Consider the following 16,782-nt stretch of genomic DNA (forward strand, 5'->3'; position numbering starts at 1 on the left):
TATCTTGTTCTCCTCCCTGAAGCATTATGAAATGTCCAGTATTTAGCATGTCAATACAAACCATACAGTGAACAGTCAGGGTTGTTTTTGTTGAAAAGAGATCTCAGATCAAGTCCAGAGGCACTGCACCAATGCTATGGTGTCGGATTGTTGAAATATTGTGTACACAAGAAATTTGCTGTAGTCCAAGAAGTGATCTCAGTGTGTATGAGGCTAGGAGAAATGTGGATAGGCTTACACATTGTGTATTGATGCTAATACTTTTGTGTCCCATTCATTCTGATATGTATAATCAAAGATTTCACAGTGGCGGCTGGCAGAAAAGGCAAAAAAACAAATTAACATGTATTAATTCTTTCATGTCATCTGAAAACATGCGCATCATGACTATTTTAAAATTAAAGTTTGTTAAAAAAATTCGAAATATGAATGCTCTGTCAATTTTGAAAAATACTGCTGACAAAATGTGAATTTTGACTTACACAGGGTTGTCTGCATTTTAATATGAACATTGGATTGTGAATGGAATGAGCAGAATAACATGTGAATTCATGTTTTGGATAAGGTGTTTTGTCCAAGAATGTTCTAAAATATTCTTCAGCATTGTTGCTTTCAGTGGCAGCTACTTGGTTTTATGACAACCAAATTAGAAAAAAAGAGAAAATTAAAAACAAGTTGGCTTCACCAATTTTAATTCCTAATGTTTAAAACTTTCACCGTGAGTCTGCAAATATTCAGCATCATCAAATGAAAATGTATGCTGAACGTGTGCATGTACATGTACATCTCACTTCCAGAAATATCTGGATATCTGCAAATGATGTACCATTAAACTTCAAGATATATATCACTTTGCCAGTTATCTGCTCCTCTGATTTTCTGTTCACCATTTCTAACTGACATCTTTGCTTGTCTTTGTGTGCATCATATGTATCAGTGAGACATAACGAAAAAAGTATTCATATTTAGTAATTAACTTTTCTTCAGAAATTTACAACCAGATATGTTTATTGCTACCATTTCCAAAAGTGTGCCACTTGCAGTCCCTGCAAATCATTCTTTTTATAGTCACATAACCCTGAAATGATTTGTTATATCATCGTTTAAATGTCCACTACAGTTCCTGCAACTTGTTAGACTGGATATGTCTATAATGTATAAGCATGCATGTATATATTAGGGGGGGCCATGGAAAAAAAACAGGAAAGATGAGGGGGCCATAGATTTTTTCTATAATTTACTAGGGGGGCCATGGAAAAAATCACCGAGAAAATAAACAATCCTCCACCCTCCCCCTGGAAGTAAATTCTGAATCGTCCCTTAGTGTAACAGAAGAGTTCTCATCGGCAGTATTGTAACAACGTGTCTTCACATAGTCTTCTCTCCAGAGCAACTTCGATGGTACTCTTAGTGATAGTTGTGTCTACCTTGCGGCACATACAGAGTAAATGAATGCTTTCTATGATTAATATTCATTTCATAATGGTTGAAAAAAGCTATAGCACTTGTGTCTCCAAAACGTACATCAATAGACTTAGTCTTACAGCAAGAAAGAGAGACTCTTTATAGAAATTTTGAAAATCATACAGGTGTCGGAGAATTTACATTTGGAAAAAATGGTATTGGGTTTCGTCATTGCTTTTGCAAAAGGCTGCGAACTTTGCTGACGAATCAGTCATATGCATGCGCTCTTTGTCAGGTTTATGTATGTATGTATACATACAGATCATGTTTTCAAAAGTGTCCATCATAAATGTAGCATTCTACAATTGAAGGGGCTGGAAACCCCTTTTTTGCTGCTTTGCCATTTTTAATCGAATGTATAAACCCGAACAAGACTTTTCCAATTCGGTTAACTGAAGATAGCACCACTGTGTTTTTCAGAGGCATGTATACACCCAATAGACTTCTCATTTGCCACTTAATTTGAATTCAACACCTGTGTAACTTAAAAGGACTGATATAGATGAACTGTTGAGATTGAAAAGATTTTCCACCATGTAAAGGGCACTCAGATCTCGTTTTTTATTGTAGAGAAAAGGGATCATATCGCAAAAAAACTGATCTTATCTGCTGCAGATATCGGAGTTGGATAATTGCTTACAAAATGAGACCACGTCAATAACCTTTGACGCTAAGTAACAGGATCTAACCATTAAGGGAACGTCATGAATCGTTTGTAAATACTGGTTGAGTGATTGCCTTGATCAATCAGACTATTATCTTGATTGACTCTATAATTTATTTAGTTTGGATAGGTATGACAGTGTTGGTTTAAAGTGTTCCTAGATAATCTAGAGTGATTGATCTCTGTATGTACTTATATCTTATCCTAGACGGTATGTAGATAGTACCACGATCAGGTGACCAGATTCCGTAAACACATTATCCACTCACATGAACCAGACGTATTGCTACCAGAGATAATTGTTCTCTTGGATAGTGTCAAATCAAGATTGTGACTGAGGGCGACCCTTAGCTCAATTCATTTTGGTTTGGTTCAAGTTGCTTTTTCATTCATAAGAGATCATTCACGTTGCCCAATAATCATATTAGCTTTCAATAGTCTGATGTCATCTCACTGGACAGCTTATCATAAATTAACTTTCACGATTGTGTTTACTTTCTGTATCCATCCGCTGCCCAAACCCGATATGTGACATAATACATTACATACAACAGGTAAACTAACTCGGAAACAACACGGTTCGGAATGGATTAGCGCGTCGAGCAATGATTTTGGGTAAGGTTTGATGTCTGGGGGTCTTATAAATGTCAGGTGGTCGTTACTTTGAAGTTGGTTACCATTTCTACCGTTGAGCTGCAATGCATCTTTAGTCTGAAGCCATGGATATATGATATGTGGGATTCATCTGAAAAAAATGAATAGTTTACTTTATCCTCCAGAAATCAGAAATTTCGATAAACTTCAAGCATGTCGATTGCAATAAATGGGACCTCTAATGCGTTTCGAATAGGCGAAATCGCCATTGCGTAGATTTTTGCATCATACAATTCATTGATTCTGCAAAGGTGATCAGTTTAAGAAAAAGCAAAGAACATTACAGATCCGTGAAATAACATAATGTCACTATGTGGATACATGTACATATTTGCATCATGCATCTCAATTACCATTCAGTTTGGAGACTGTCTTATCGTAAAATGCCTACAGTCCTATAGCGAGATAAATGTTGTGTGAAATGATTAAATTCTGAGGCAGACGAACATCAGATTTCGGCACAATGGTATATAAATCTCTGCTGTCAATCCGCAGTGATTACACTATGCCATTAATTGTACAGAGCCGTCACTCATTCTGAGTGGCGTATCAAATGCTGGACAGTGTGGCAACTTCTACTTATTTTGCGATATCATCGGTCGGTTTTAAGTACCACTTAACGTTTCTGTCTCCACAAAGAACACTCATGAACGCCCTATCAACTTTTTTCCTGCAATGTTTCCATACAGGTTCCACGTCTACCTGGGTGACGTTCCCAACGTACGATATTTTCCATTTTTAGGGTTTTTTCCAAATTTCGAATAATACCGGCAAACATGAAGTGTTTTGTAATTGTTTCGTTAACGCCACATCAACGTCAGTAACTGCTCACCAGATGATCCAACATAACGAGTAATCCCGAGGAAAATTAAACTAACGAACACGGCAGTGTGTATATTGGAGATATGTGAAAGAAACGTGAGAAACAGAATTTGTGGTGGTACTTAAAATGTATTGTACAACAACTACTTTTCATGTTAGTTTAAGTATTTTCCCTATAACATTGACTTTGAACGATTGGACCGATTGATTGAAAAGCATCCAAAATTGATTTCAGAAAATGTTACGATATAATACCATATATATATCGATTTGGTAAAGTTTTGCCGTCGATTCCTTTTCGCAGTCTGAAATACTAATTATATGATTGTATTTCTTGATTATACTGCTATTTATTCCGTGTATTTGACGTCGTAATAGCTATAAAGCGATTTTCACCATTATAATCAAGTTTGTCGAAATAAAACAGGCTATTACGCTGCAGTTGAGCAGGGTATGGCATGCAATTTTGTTGACGTGACAATCCATATCAAGCTTACCAAATTTCATCCTATTACTCAAGATACCACATCTGGTCATTTGGCTTCGTTCCCTAAATTCGGCTATCACCAACACTCACAGTCCTAGGCCGTATCTTGGTAAACATTGGCAGTATTTGATTGCGTCATCAGTCCAATAACCTAGAATTAATAACAAGTATCCACAATGTTGAAATGTTTTTATATTTCACCGTTAGTTTACATTTTACATTTGTCGATTACCTCCTTTGAGAAAGCGAGATTCTTTATTCGGAGCGCATCGAGTTACAAATTCAAACCTTAAAATTGAACAGTTTCTCTTCAAAACCCAACGCCATAAAGTATCATTTGATTGACAAGTCACAATTGAGATTGTAGTTTGTAATTGACAATTTGGACAATGCGTCTCCAGCCGTTATCAGTGACAAAGTAGAGGAACAAATTCTATCTTTCTGATAAATCTTAATTACACAACCGAGAAGTATCGCAGTTCATCAATCAATCACAGGTTTTGGTCAGTATGAGGTAGATGATCTGTGATTACCTTTGTTAAACTTACGCATCTCGCGCTTAATTACAATGCACAAATAAATCTTCAACACGTCAGATGAGGTCGTTTATCGTATGGCACACGGTCACCATCGATCAATTTAAGTGGCTTATATATACCACAATTAGCAGACGGCAAAGTCAACGACAATTTTCCAAACCGCGTCTCACCAGTCAATTCAAGAAAACTTGATGCCTTAAGAAAAAATACCTAGAAAATCCCCACTTCACGGTCTAGCACTGCAGCTGATAATGCATCATATACAAATTAAATTATCTTGATGCCAATCTATGCGTAAAGCTTTAAGTGATGTATTCATTGCTATGATAAAGTTTGTGTACAATGTGTGAGAGCGAGTATGTGGGTGTGAGTGCTTCATGAACTCTACAGAGTGTGGAAGGGTTGCAGTCCGAAAAATTGTAACTACATAACTTAGCTTGGTTATTGAACCACTCTTTTTAAGGGCGGGGATTTGGCTTGGATTTTCAGGTTAATTTGATGGGGAAACGATCTTCATATTTGTTGGACACAAGGTTTGATTGCGTCGAACAATCTTGAGTGTTTGGGTTCCTATTTGTTGCTCGCCAATGAACCGTAGTTTTGATAACATGTTGCCATACCTGTTTTGTTAAAGAGTATGTAGGCGCGTCATTTCACAACTAAAATGATACATAATGTTTCGTTGATTACTACAGTTAGTCATTCAATGCATTACAAAGTATTGTATGTAAAGGATAAAATGTCTCATTTATTTGGAAAGCCAAGTAAACACAATAATTCTCGTAATCTTGGTTCTTCTCACGCCAGGTTATTTACGGAAACATTAATCTTAATATATCCTTGAGAAACTAAGTGACATGACAGGGCCACCAAAAGATAAACATTGACACTACGACTGTATTGTAAGCAAATCTTGATTGATTGACATAGATGATATGGTAGTGAGATGAGGAACAATTATAGATTGTCATAATAAATCATGGGTGTCCGTTCGGCTGGATATCCCTATATAAAGCATAAGTTGAGACGAAGGCGAATCAGACTCCAAGAAGAATCATTGATTAGGATCCTTTTCAATAGATATGCGTTGAAGCCATACAGTCGACGAAATACGGTAAGTGATACAAAGTGCTATACTCATAAAAAAATCCATGACAGTTTTCCTTGAAATAGTTTTGAGAAAGTCAAAGGAACACTACAACTACTTTCTGATTATTTCAATCTACTTAAGTCTAGGTAGCTGATTGATGAAGTATTACTGCCCGTAATTTGAAAATTCCTTAATGAAGCTGTCAATTTTTACACAGACCGACAGATATAAATCAGTGACAGATAAGATGCCAATGCTCGTATCGACAGTTTTATGGAGCTACTGTTTCTAGTATAAATATATCTAACGTATCACTCTAAAATCCTGTGTTTGAAAACGAAAATTCCGTGTTGAATCAAATGCTGTTTTGTAGCTTGATTATACTGTGTCAGTGAAAACTACATTGCGGTAGACGAGATTACTAACTGTAAGGCCGGTGACACGACCCAGTGTTCTGTTCGCAGTTAACACCAATCTCATTTTTACACATCGCGTTTTATGGCGCTAAAACACATACATACACAAATCTATCGTTGTGATATAACAACACTGCGCTTAATCTATCCAATCTGAAAGTTTGTTACGACAGAATTATTCACCGTAACCTTGTTTTAAACAACTGTAAGACTTAACAATAACTGAAATTTGCAAAATGAAAAACGATCGCAACCTATCTATCCTTACTTGAAAATTATGTAACTGGAACTACAGATTTTTCATTTGACCTTAAATCAATTTAATAGCAGCTTATTTTGTGTCGATACTTACGCAGACGTCCGTTGAATTACATGCTGATTGCTTATAATGATGCTTACTGTCAAACAAGTTGAGCAATTAATTGCTTGCTGATTTCAAAGGAATAAGCAGTTGAAGTGATAACGGCTATAAAGAATCACCATCGCTTAAATCTCTTTCCAAGATTTAAGCGCGGTGCATGATGAACACAAGCGTTGATGAAAATAATATCAAATGGGGAACCCAATTTATTTTATTACTTTTCAAAAATATTGATACGAATTTGTTTAAATCTACTGAATCATAGAAATGGTAGAATTGTTTTGCTTGTGATACCTCTGCCAGGTTTTTGCGTCTGACTGTGTTTATCTTTCATTCGTACGTTCGCACATTGTTCCCGTGATATATCGTTCAGGATCTTAAGTAATTAAAACTCACAGCGTTTTACTTAACCTCCAACCGGTGCCCTCAAAAAACCGCAATCCCTCCGGAAAAACAGTGCAAAAATGAAAGTTTAGAAGTGAAAAAAATCAACGATGACATGGCGATTTGACCTCCCCGAACAGGATTAATTGCTGAAATGTGTTGTTGGAAGTTTGACCTGCTGATACAGCCTAACCAAAAATGTGTCAAGAAAAATCTGAATGTGAGTTGATATCGCCTAGAAACAGTTCCATGGCACATAGTGCAAATTTGTACGCGCAGTCAAAATAGGGGTAAGTACCCCCATGCTTACTATCCTTAAGTACTGAGTCTCGTTTGTTATGCGTGGGCCCGTTCTGTCTGTAGATTAGATGGTAGCAAAATTTAATCTTTTAGACAGTACGGTAAAGGTTACATTTCTGTGGATACAACCCTGGTCAGTGATATAGTGCGTCATACGTTACCTTGCCAAGGGTCAACAAATTTGGCTGAGATTCTAAATCATTGTGACTACGTACGTTGACTTGCGAACGACGCCGTGACATGTAGCATACATGCAGTGGCCATGTGCTAAGTTTTGTCATTTTGCCCAATAATATCAAAAGATCTTTACGTACTTTATTAGGAGCAACGCAGTGTCTATAACCGATGATTCAAAAGAGACTGTTTTGTTTGGAGATACAGAAAGACAACAGTATGCGCAGGAAATGGTCTCTGATAGACAATCGGTCATCGACCACTGGCACTTGCCCGCCCTCACGTTTACGCTCTATTTTGCCTTCCTTTTTCATTTCAATATTTTCTGCGCTCTGCCTCATGTGTGGCAAGACAACCAATTAAGCTCTGAGCCGAAAAGACTTAAGCTTAGACTTCTAAATTTTCCATTTCCGTTTAATCAACCGGTGACATCATCAATGTGTTCTCGTTACGCACCACTATAATATACTTTATCGTTCGTTCGATATTTTTATATGAACATCAGAAATTGTATCTATGTCAACTAAAACCTCCATTTGTTTGCAGTGGTAGTTGTCATCTGATAGGTCAGCCTTGCATAGCGACATCTAAATTTCCATCTGCCTGACTGGTGTGTAGCACAGCCGCCCTCCAATAAAATACTTATTATTAGATCATGACCGACTATAAAAGTGACGCGAGTGTTGTTTTATTCATGATTTACACCTGTAATAAGTGTAGGGATACATGACGTGCAGAACGGAACCACTGTTAGCTCTACACAGCTGATTGCTGACATTGCGGCTGGAGTGGTCAACACATAAGTACATGTACAGTTAACAAAATTATACATATTAAAATCTGTTTCTTTAGGACTTACAGAGCGTAATCTAGCACATTCAGGCAGCCCTAATTCGGACTTGCTTTGGAGAAAAGATTGTTTTAACTACAGCGAATAGAAGAATAAATCGTAAAGTTCTCATTTTTGAATGATCTGAGGGTTCTGACTTCATACACCACTTTACATCGTTCTGGGTGGTTTTTTTGGTAATAAAAAGACACTAACCGTTGTCCATTCATTCTGCACTTATTTCTACATTCTAGTGGTAAAATGTTAAATAATCGAGCTTTCCGATTTCGTGTGACGGTATTTGTTCGATGCATATGCTATCGCGATGATTTATAGATTGGCAGGCATTCGTTGCTGCGTGAGGTCTCCTCATCATGGTAGCAGATGTCCACATGGGCTTCACGTGGATACCCCAGCAGCTGCATGATGCAGTTCCGTCTTGTAAGCTTATAGAATAAAGTTCAGAACTCAACGTCCGGTGCCTCTTATCGACCATACTCAAACGGACCAAATTTCAAAGTCGACCATTGTTTACCAGACGAACAGGATACAGCTAACCTTAGATAATTAACGAAAAAAACACAAACTTTGGACTTCATGTTTTTGTTTTCGTTATTAAGAAACAATGACGCAACGAAGTCGAGAACTAACACAATTGTTCCAAACATTTCTGAAAGTAAATCAATGTTTGTCCGGCATTCACAGCCCTCAGTGCTCATTTTAAGAATTGTCTTAAATTTGTTGCACTTCATGGCAACGATCCCCTCGAGATCTTCTTTTCTTCTGTGTTGTTTTGCCCAAATTTGTTTGTTATACACCTCAAGCGTTCGACCAAAAGTTAGACTGTCGCCTACATGATTACTGTAATTAGTTGTGACTGAGCTATGGTCCCTTGCTGAAACACAATTAGGACCCATACTATTTGACCAGAAGTATGGTAAACGTGGGTAAATACAACGGATTTTGTCATCTATGACTGAATATTACGTCCGGGAGGATTTGAACAATTTGACATCTACTCTATTAGGCGAGATAACATATCTCAGACTAGGTCACCGCGTCTTTTGGGGAAACGTTATCTTTTCATCGCCTACTATCATTGAGATAGATTTATGAGGAGAGTGTAACCTAGGTACAAATCTCCAGGGATGAACCAACTCGACATCGCGGGTTTGGATGGGTGATCAAAATGAAGATATGCCATGTTTTCTACAACAGTGATCTTCTTCAGATCGGTCATTCTATAATTAATTTGACAGTTATACCAGTTTTGACAGCAGAGTCGATGATTTTTTAATATCAATGCCGTATTATTATGATGTTAATCGCCCCTCCCAATTACGATGGCGGTACCCCTATAGAGAAGGCGCGTAGCGGCTGTTCATGAGGTCAATGCTCATAAGGTGCCGGTGCCCATGTGGTTGTTCATGTGGACACATAGAGCTATACATGTGTTCCTCATGAACGCTGTCTGTTTCCATTGGCATATCACAGACAAGGAGGGTGTATATGCAGCATTTCCAAAGCTCAGTCATGACATTTCTCATCCTGACATCGGTGAAGACTCACCTAGACCTCCTTATGGCTTTCAAGGTATACATTTTTTTCTTGCTATAGCCATCTCGAAAGTTGAATAACAAGTTATTTCTGTTTCTGAATTCTTTCGTCCGACTGTGCGTTTGACCTTAACAATAACAGCACGCACTTACTTCATTTAAGTTATGTGTTTTCCTAAGTGCTGAACATTCGATTACACTTTGAATTATTCGCCGACTGATTTTTTTGCAGGGCGCGTAACTTTACAATATTTCTGACATGTATAGAGACATCGTCGTTTTATGTTTTCATTTCATAAGAGAAATTAATTGGTCTCGGATAAACCATAAAGAGCTTAAATACAAGCCGTTGGTTACAAGTTTGAAAAATACCACTACACAAATTCATTTGTTCATTTCCAATCATGTCATATAGGATATCCGGTAACAGTAAGAAGGGAAGAAAACACTTATTATTGCATTGACAATTGTGATCCTGGTGATTCTGTAAACCAGCTGCTCTGTAATTTTACAGAAGCTAGTCTTACGTTTGCAGTGGGCACACCTCTACCGTTGCTTGCCTGAAAACTGCCTCCATACGACCAACCCTACCATATCTTAATGTTTTTAACATTCAGACAATGCCATACAATATGTAGGAATAGATAAAAGAAGATAATTTTCATATTGAAATATTTTAATTGTTAATTTTAAAGAAATGATATGCTGACCAATTTTATTATTCATTTCAGATAAATTTTCATCACCTGTTGTATCTCTGACGGTAACTTGCAAGTGAAGGGAGTGTATACTTCAAAGACAGTCTCGATACACTGTGTAATTACGTACAGAAGATCACATAAATATGGCAGTTCTGAAAGAAACCAGCTCGAACGTTCAATCAAACCGTCCAGCTGACGACAAAGAAAACCGTGCTTCTCGGAATGACCGCCAGACCACCGTTCTGGACGAGGTAGATTCGTTAACCGTTTCTCGTAACCTTGATATGCAGAACTCTCTCGACCAGGACAGAGGTGCGAAATGGTCTGATACAGAGTCAACTGCATCCTCAGAGACTTCGTCAGGTTCGAGTTCCCCATCGACATACCATCAAAGGTACCGAAGAATTCCGAGCCAGGCGTCGAGTATCAGTTTGAGTGTACCCAGTGCAGAGTCCAGTGCATTCCCAAGTAGAGCGACCTCCCTAACCAATATCAGCATTGTGTCAGATGAATTATCACTTGGACCACCTGTCGAAAATGAGTCGAGCTTAATAGGCCTGGGTGTTCAAAACTTGGGTGAGTGATCTTACCATCGTTAACTGAAAAGACCAATAGGATCGTGATTTCTAAAGACATTTTAGACATTTTAATAAGTCAAGTTTTGATGGAACAGGAATTTTCAGGTGGTAAATTGTTACCAGGATCTCGAATATTATTAGTTTGAGTTTACCTAGCGCAGAGTCCAGTTTACAGTGGTATTTCTAAAATAAATTTAGTTTGTTTTTCTTTCATATTTTCAGATCCCAGTTTCACCGATCCAGCTAAAACTTTCGGTATTCAATTTGAAGCACAGGCGCCAAGGAGTGGAAACAGTGACGAATCAGAACCAAGTAGTGTGCAGGCAAAGGATACGGCTGACGAAGACATCCACGAATGTCTAACGGACGTGGAACAACAAGGCAACGTGAATAGTGAGGAGCAAGGAGGGAGTGTGGACGTTGAGGAGACACAGCCAGAGGAACAGGAGAAGGACGACGATCCGTGGAATAGCATACCAAATTTTGGAACCTCAAACAGAAAGAAATGGTCCGGTAAGATACATTTTTATCTGGTCCTGAGTTTCAAACATATTTCTATTAATTTTACAATGACCTCGCTTGAAAGATTTTCCTTTATAGTAATTTTCTGTGAGGCTGATGAGTAAACAAAAACTTGCTTTGAAATGAACTCTTTCAAATAATCACCTCTATTAAATATTGATACGACGAAGATTCGTAACTAGCTTTCCATTTCGTGAAACAAACATATGGTAGCACGTAAAATTTCTCTGCTGTAGTGTACTATAAGTAATTTTGCAATTTTAAACTTCTTTTGTCACTTTTAGTGAATTTTGTGTTTCTTTTCCTCTTCAGATTTGACCACTTGTGGCAAAATCAAACGAGTCTTGTTGGATTACATCTGCAAACCATTGGCAGCGTTCACATGCCTTTATTTTTTCATTGTGGCCCTGGATTTGATGGGAGATGCCTTCACTCTGATTGGCGGATCTGCTGCTGGCGCCGCCCTGTCCGATAGTACGCTGCTGGAGAATCCTATTGTCGGCTTAATGATTGGCATGCTGGTCACTGTACTGTTACAAAGTTCTAGTGGCACCACTTCAATCATTGTATCAATGGTAGCGGCCGATAGTAAGTATACATTTTCTTTTAGATCTTTACGACAAAGACACTAGAATAACTACGAAGACGACGTAACTGCGATTGCATAGCCGTATACAACAAACAGATGTATACAGTGCACTTTACATGTCACATAACGAAAGCAAAATAGGTAGTTGCAGAACAGGTAACTTAATAGAAAACATCTTTTCGTTTCAATGTTTGTATCGCAGTTATTCAAGTCCAAGAAGCAATTCCGATGGTGATGGGCGCCAACCTTGGTACATCGGTAACTAACACAATCGTAGCTGGTGGACAAGCTGGCGACAGGGAAACCTTTAGGCTTTCATTTGCTGGTGCTACTGTCCATGATTGCTTCAACTGGCTGGCTGTGTTAATCCTGTTGCCACTGGAGTGTGTGTCTGGGTACCTCTACCATCTAACATCGGCTATCGTAAATTCATCCAATCTCCATCAAATAAGTGGCACAAACAAAATGTCGATTACCAGTCCAATAGTCGACTTAATAATACAGGTAAGAACTCTCAAAATGCATGTCCTGTCCTCGGTTTGTTGTCCGAAAAATAAGGTTTAGACTAGATAGGATAATTAATGAATTGTTGCTCTCCAGCAACATGATATGCCGGTTACATTGTAACTTAAGGTCAATTCACAAAAATTATGATACCGAATTTGAATCCAAGAACGGGACTTTACTGATTGTACATCAAATTAGGTATTGATATTTTGCTTTTTGCCGCTTCATGGTCCAAAATGCATCGCGGAAGTTAATTCCACTGTTTGATATCCATTTTTAATTTGTATCATTTTATTTTCATACAGCTTGATATGAGCGTTCTTGAGAAAGTAGCTTTGGGAGAACTGGAACCCGGTGAAGAAAGCTTGGTCGACAGGTGGTGCATAGTTGGTGCCGAATACAATGGAACAGTATTCTACGAGTATGATGAACTAGTAGCGGATTACTATGCAGACTACAATACTACAGCCACGGTCATAACTGACAGATGTAAGTATATGATATAACAAAACCGTGCAAATTACTGCTTTGTCAAATGAAAGAATAACAAAATCAGCCAGATATTTAATTTAGCAATTATGTCTTCATATGAACATTTCGTTATCAAAATACCCGGTAACTAACCAGTTATATTATGTTTCTTTCTAAACAGGTAACTTTCTCTTCGCTTACTGTGACCTGCCAGATGAGGTCATTGGTGCAATTATATTGGTGTTCTCTCTGATTCTGCTGATGGCTTGTCTGTTGGGCATCGTGAAACTTCTGAGTTCCATGCTTCGGGGTAGCACAGCTGTGGCCACAAGAAAATTCCTTAATGCTGATTTTCCGGGACGCCTCTCGTGGTTGACGGGTTACCTCTCCATATTGGTTGGCTGCTTGTTTACCATGTTACTGCAGAGTAGTTCTGTCTTCACATCTTTACTGACGCCACTGGTCGGGATGGGCATAATCACAGTTGACAGAATGTATCCGTTAACCCTCGGTTCAAACATCGGAACTACATTTACTAGCCTCCTTGCAGCGTTTGCGAGCTCCAGCTCAGTTGACTTTGTCGAAGGGGTCCAGATTTCATTGTGTCACTTATTTTTTAATTTATCGGGTATTTTACTGTGGTATCCAATTCCAATCACCAGAAGACCTCCGCTTGGAGGTGCAAAATTCCTGGGCAATACTACAGCTAAATATCGTTGGTTCTCTGTAGCGTACATACTCACTGTATTTTTCATTATTCCAGCTATTGTGTTGGTTCTCTCTATCCTTGGATGGCAGTATCTTGCATTGGTGATGTCAATATCCGCCGCCATCGTTGTATTTGTAATCGTAGTGAACATCTTGCAAAATCGGTATCCCAAATGTCTGCCAAAGAAAATGAGGACATGGGAATTCCTACCAAAATTTATGCGTTCCCTAGAGCCATATGATAACCTTATTTCAAAGTGTGCGGTAGGTTGTAGAAAGTGTAAAAAGAAGTGTGGAATTGGTAAAGGCGATGATGCCTCCGACAGTGAAAAAGTAAGCGAAGGGAATGATGATAATTTAGACGTAAAAATTACCATCGTTTGTGATTCAGGACAACAAAATGAGGCTTTCAGTATTGATGAGGAGAGAGATAGCTATTGCGAGATACAAACCTCCACTGTAATAGATGTAGAAGGAGATATTAATACTGGGACAAAGTCAAAGCAAAATGAGAACAATTCACAACTTTCAAATGACCATGACTCAGAGGTACCAGCCAGACTTGCCCAAAGTGAACATATCCCGAATGACGACGTTTCACACAGTAATGCAGTCGATACGTGATGGTATTGCAGTTTAGTATGCTTTTTATTTACATATGAACTTTAAGTTGCTTACAAACCTTGTACATATCATCTTCCTGTTACTTCTTTTTTCAAATAAGGTTACAAAGAAGGTTACTCTTTCGGTACGAAACTGGAGCAAGATACCACAATGTCTAGATTGTCAACGCTCACTTTGTTACATTAGCTGATTGACAATGTCGAAAGAAAATGTTGAAATATTTTATCTGTAGAGGAATCTTGTACGATATATTCAAATTATTTAAGTATGACAGAGCTGTAAACTACATTTTTGATAATAAAATACATCTTACAATCAATTTTGTGTCCTTCAAGCTTAATGTCTTATATCGCTATATAGCAACGATATTGGAAATACTTGCAAATTTGGATGATTGCTGGATTAGGACTCGTGTCATTCGTAAGATATTCCCCTGTATGTTGAGATTTCAGATACTGTCCCTAAAACAAATCGCCTATTACAAATATTAGCTTTTGCGAACATCTTTTGCACATTAAAAAAAACTTGAAGTGTGTTGTGCTACTCGGTGAAACGCATTTCGAGGTAGATGTCACTCCGCTATGCGAGCAGATGTCACAGTGTTTGTATTTATTCACGTTGACATCCTAGCGCTTCCCTACTGGCGCACAGTCACATCGAAAATTCAAAATGGATTAGCGCAGTGTCGAGACGTGAAAAAGTTCGTAACTTTGACCTTGTAAGCCCTGAACTTGGTAAATATGAATTTGATGAATTGGTTACATATTGACACACCCATTATCATTCAGACTAACCAAAGGTTTATGCGTCTCCTTTTAGATTTTATAAAACAGGACACAATTGTTTAAACTATAATTGTAAATTAAATCTGTGTTTTTCATAATATGCCAATTTCGTTAAAATTATTTCTACTGCGTATCGTGTATTGTGTATTTGATATCAATGTCACAATTCTTTCTTTTAGTGTGACTGTGTGTATGAAAGTTCATCTGCTTAATCGCATACCGTTGAGTCTAAGGTTCGTGAACAAATATCGAGGCAGATCAGAATGACTGCTAAGAATAGCCAGTCTTAACGAGCCACCTGTGGATCCAGCGATTGTGGAATTTGAGATAACTTATTTGCGGTCGGCAATTCACAAGAGATAATTCACTAATACAGCACTTCTGTTGGTGTTCAAAGTACTGGGGTCAAAGACGTGAATAAATTTAGCGGTCGCCATCTATCAAGGTAACGACCGTTTAAACAGTGTGGCTGTGACGTCATCCTATCGAAGGCTAGGTGTAAGTTGGGAGGTAAAGGACCGTAAAATACCTAGCACCACAATAGTTACTAAAGCATGCAGTCCACTGTGAACCGGCTGCTGATGTGTGTGGCAAGCTAAAAGATTCCTCACGCATGCGCACCACGGGACCAGGCATTTAAGGCTGAGCAAATTTCCTCCCTGGCAGTACAACGGCGTGAAGAAGGATTAAAGTTGAAAATACTCCCCTAGAGTAACGAAAACATAGATATTGAATGAAATATTTCTTAGACTCTGGAAGAGCAATAAGATGTAAAATTTTTCATTTTGATAATTGCACCCTACGGTGTTCCTATGTTTCCTTGGTAACTGGTTTTAGTAAAATTCAAGCCATCGTCTCAAACGTTCATGAACATTGGTCTGCAACAGACATGGCCCGTCATCTAACATACCAGCAATGTTAAGGTGTGTAGCGTCCAACAAGTCAGAATAGCTCCATGTAAATTGATAATCGTACTTTGTAGGCGAACAAACAACAAAGTAATATGCAGAATATTGAATGGATCACGAAGGTACCTGACACGGAGACTGAATAGCTGTAAATCATAACATGAGCTAATATTCCTGCATAGGTACATGTTATCTTCAATCGAAGAAGAAACCAAATACTCGATAAACTACAATAAGCGGACAGTTCATGACAAATTTCAGTGGATTTAATATTGCTGTTTGTGCTGCAGCAAAGCAACAATTTATTATTGATCTCTGGATGAACAACTAACAACGTGAGAATCTAACTTATTCTTGTGTACAGAGTGCATGGTGTTACAAGTATTCATGCAGGTCATACACGCAGTCCGAGTGACGGTTGCCATGTTGGACAGCGTTGACAGGGCTTATTAAATATTATTTATAATAATATACCGTTTCGAAAAAAAACATCATCAATCACCATAAACACAGGTAAGACTTTGGTAGTTTGCACTCTTGTTTCTATTTATATCGTTTACAAATTTAGATCTATGAAGGTAAAGAAGAGATGACGTCATTTGTTCCATCATATGTTGACCCATCACCATTCTGTATGGTCTGAGACCCT

General features: G+C 38.1%; 1 protein-coding gene and 1 long non-coding RNA gene across 2 annotated transcripts; one reads left to right on the forward strand and one right to left on the reverse strand.

The window, feature by feature from the left end:
• Window positions 1-1,734: 1,734 nt before the first annotated feature.
• On the reverse strand, window positions 1,735-4,737 carry LOC139116072 (uncharacterized). The gene is made up of 3 exons (XR_011548235.1): window positions 4,625-4,737; window positions 4,102-4,242; window positions 1,735-2,873 (listed from the first exon to the last, which is right to left on the reverse strand). It is a non-coding gene; the product is annotated as an uncharacterized lncRNA (long non-coding RNA).
• A 4,909-nt stretch (window positions 4,738-9,646) lies between these two features.
• LOC139116073 (sodium-dependent phosphate transport protein 2A-like) lies at window positions 9,647-14,759 on the forward strand. Its single transcript, XM_070678584.1, has 7 exons — window positions 9,647-9,777; window positions 10,472-11,017; window positions 11,242-11,532; window positions 11,854-12,129; window positions 12,333-12,634; window positions 12,943-13,126; window positions 13,290-14,759. Exons 2-7 carry the CDS (start codon window positions 10,585-10,587, stop codon window positions 14,438-14,440), a joined length of 2,637 nt encoding a protein of 878 aa, XP_070534685.1. The 5' UTR covers window positions 9,647-9,777; window positions 10,472-10,584; the 3' UTR covers window positions 14,441-14,759.
• Window positions 14,760-16,782: the final 2,023 nt, after the last annotated feature.

Source organism: Ptychodera flava, chromosome 17, assembly GCF_041260155.1.
Source record: "Ptychodera flava strain L36383 chromosome 17, AS_Pfla_20210202, whole genome shotgun sequence".
In the NCBI taxonomy this organism is placed as follows: Eukaryota; Metazoa; Hemichordata; class Enteropneusta; family Ptychoderidae; genus Ptychodera; species Ptychodera flava.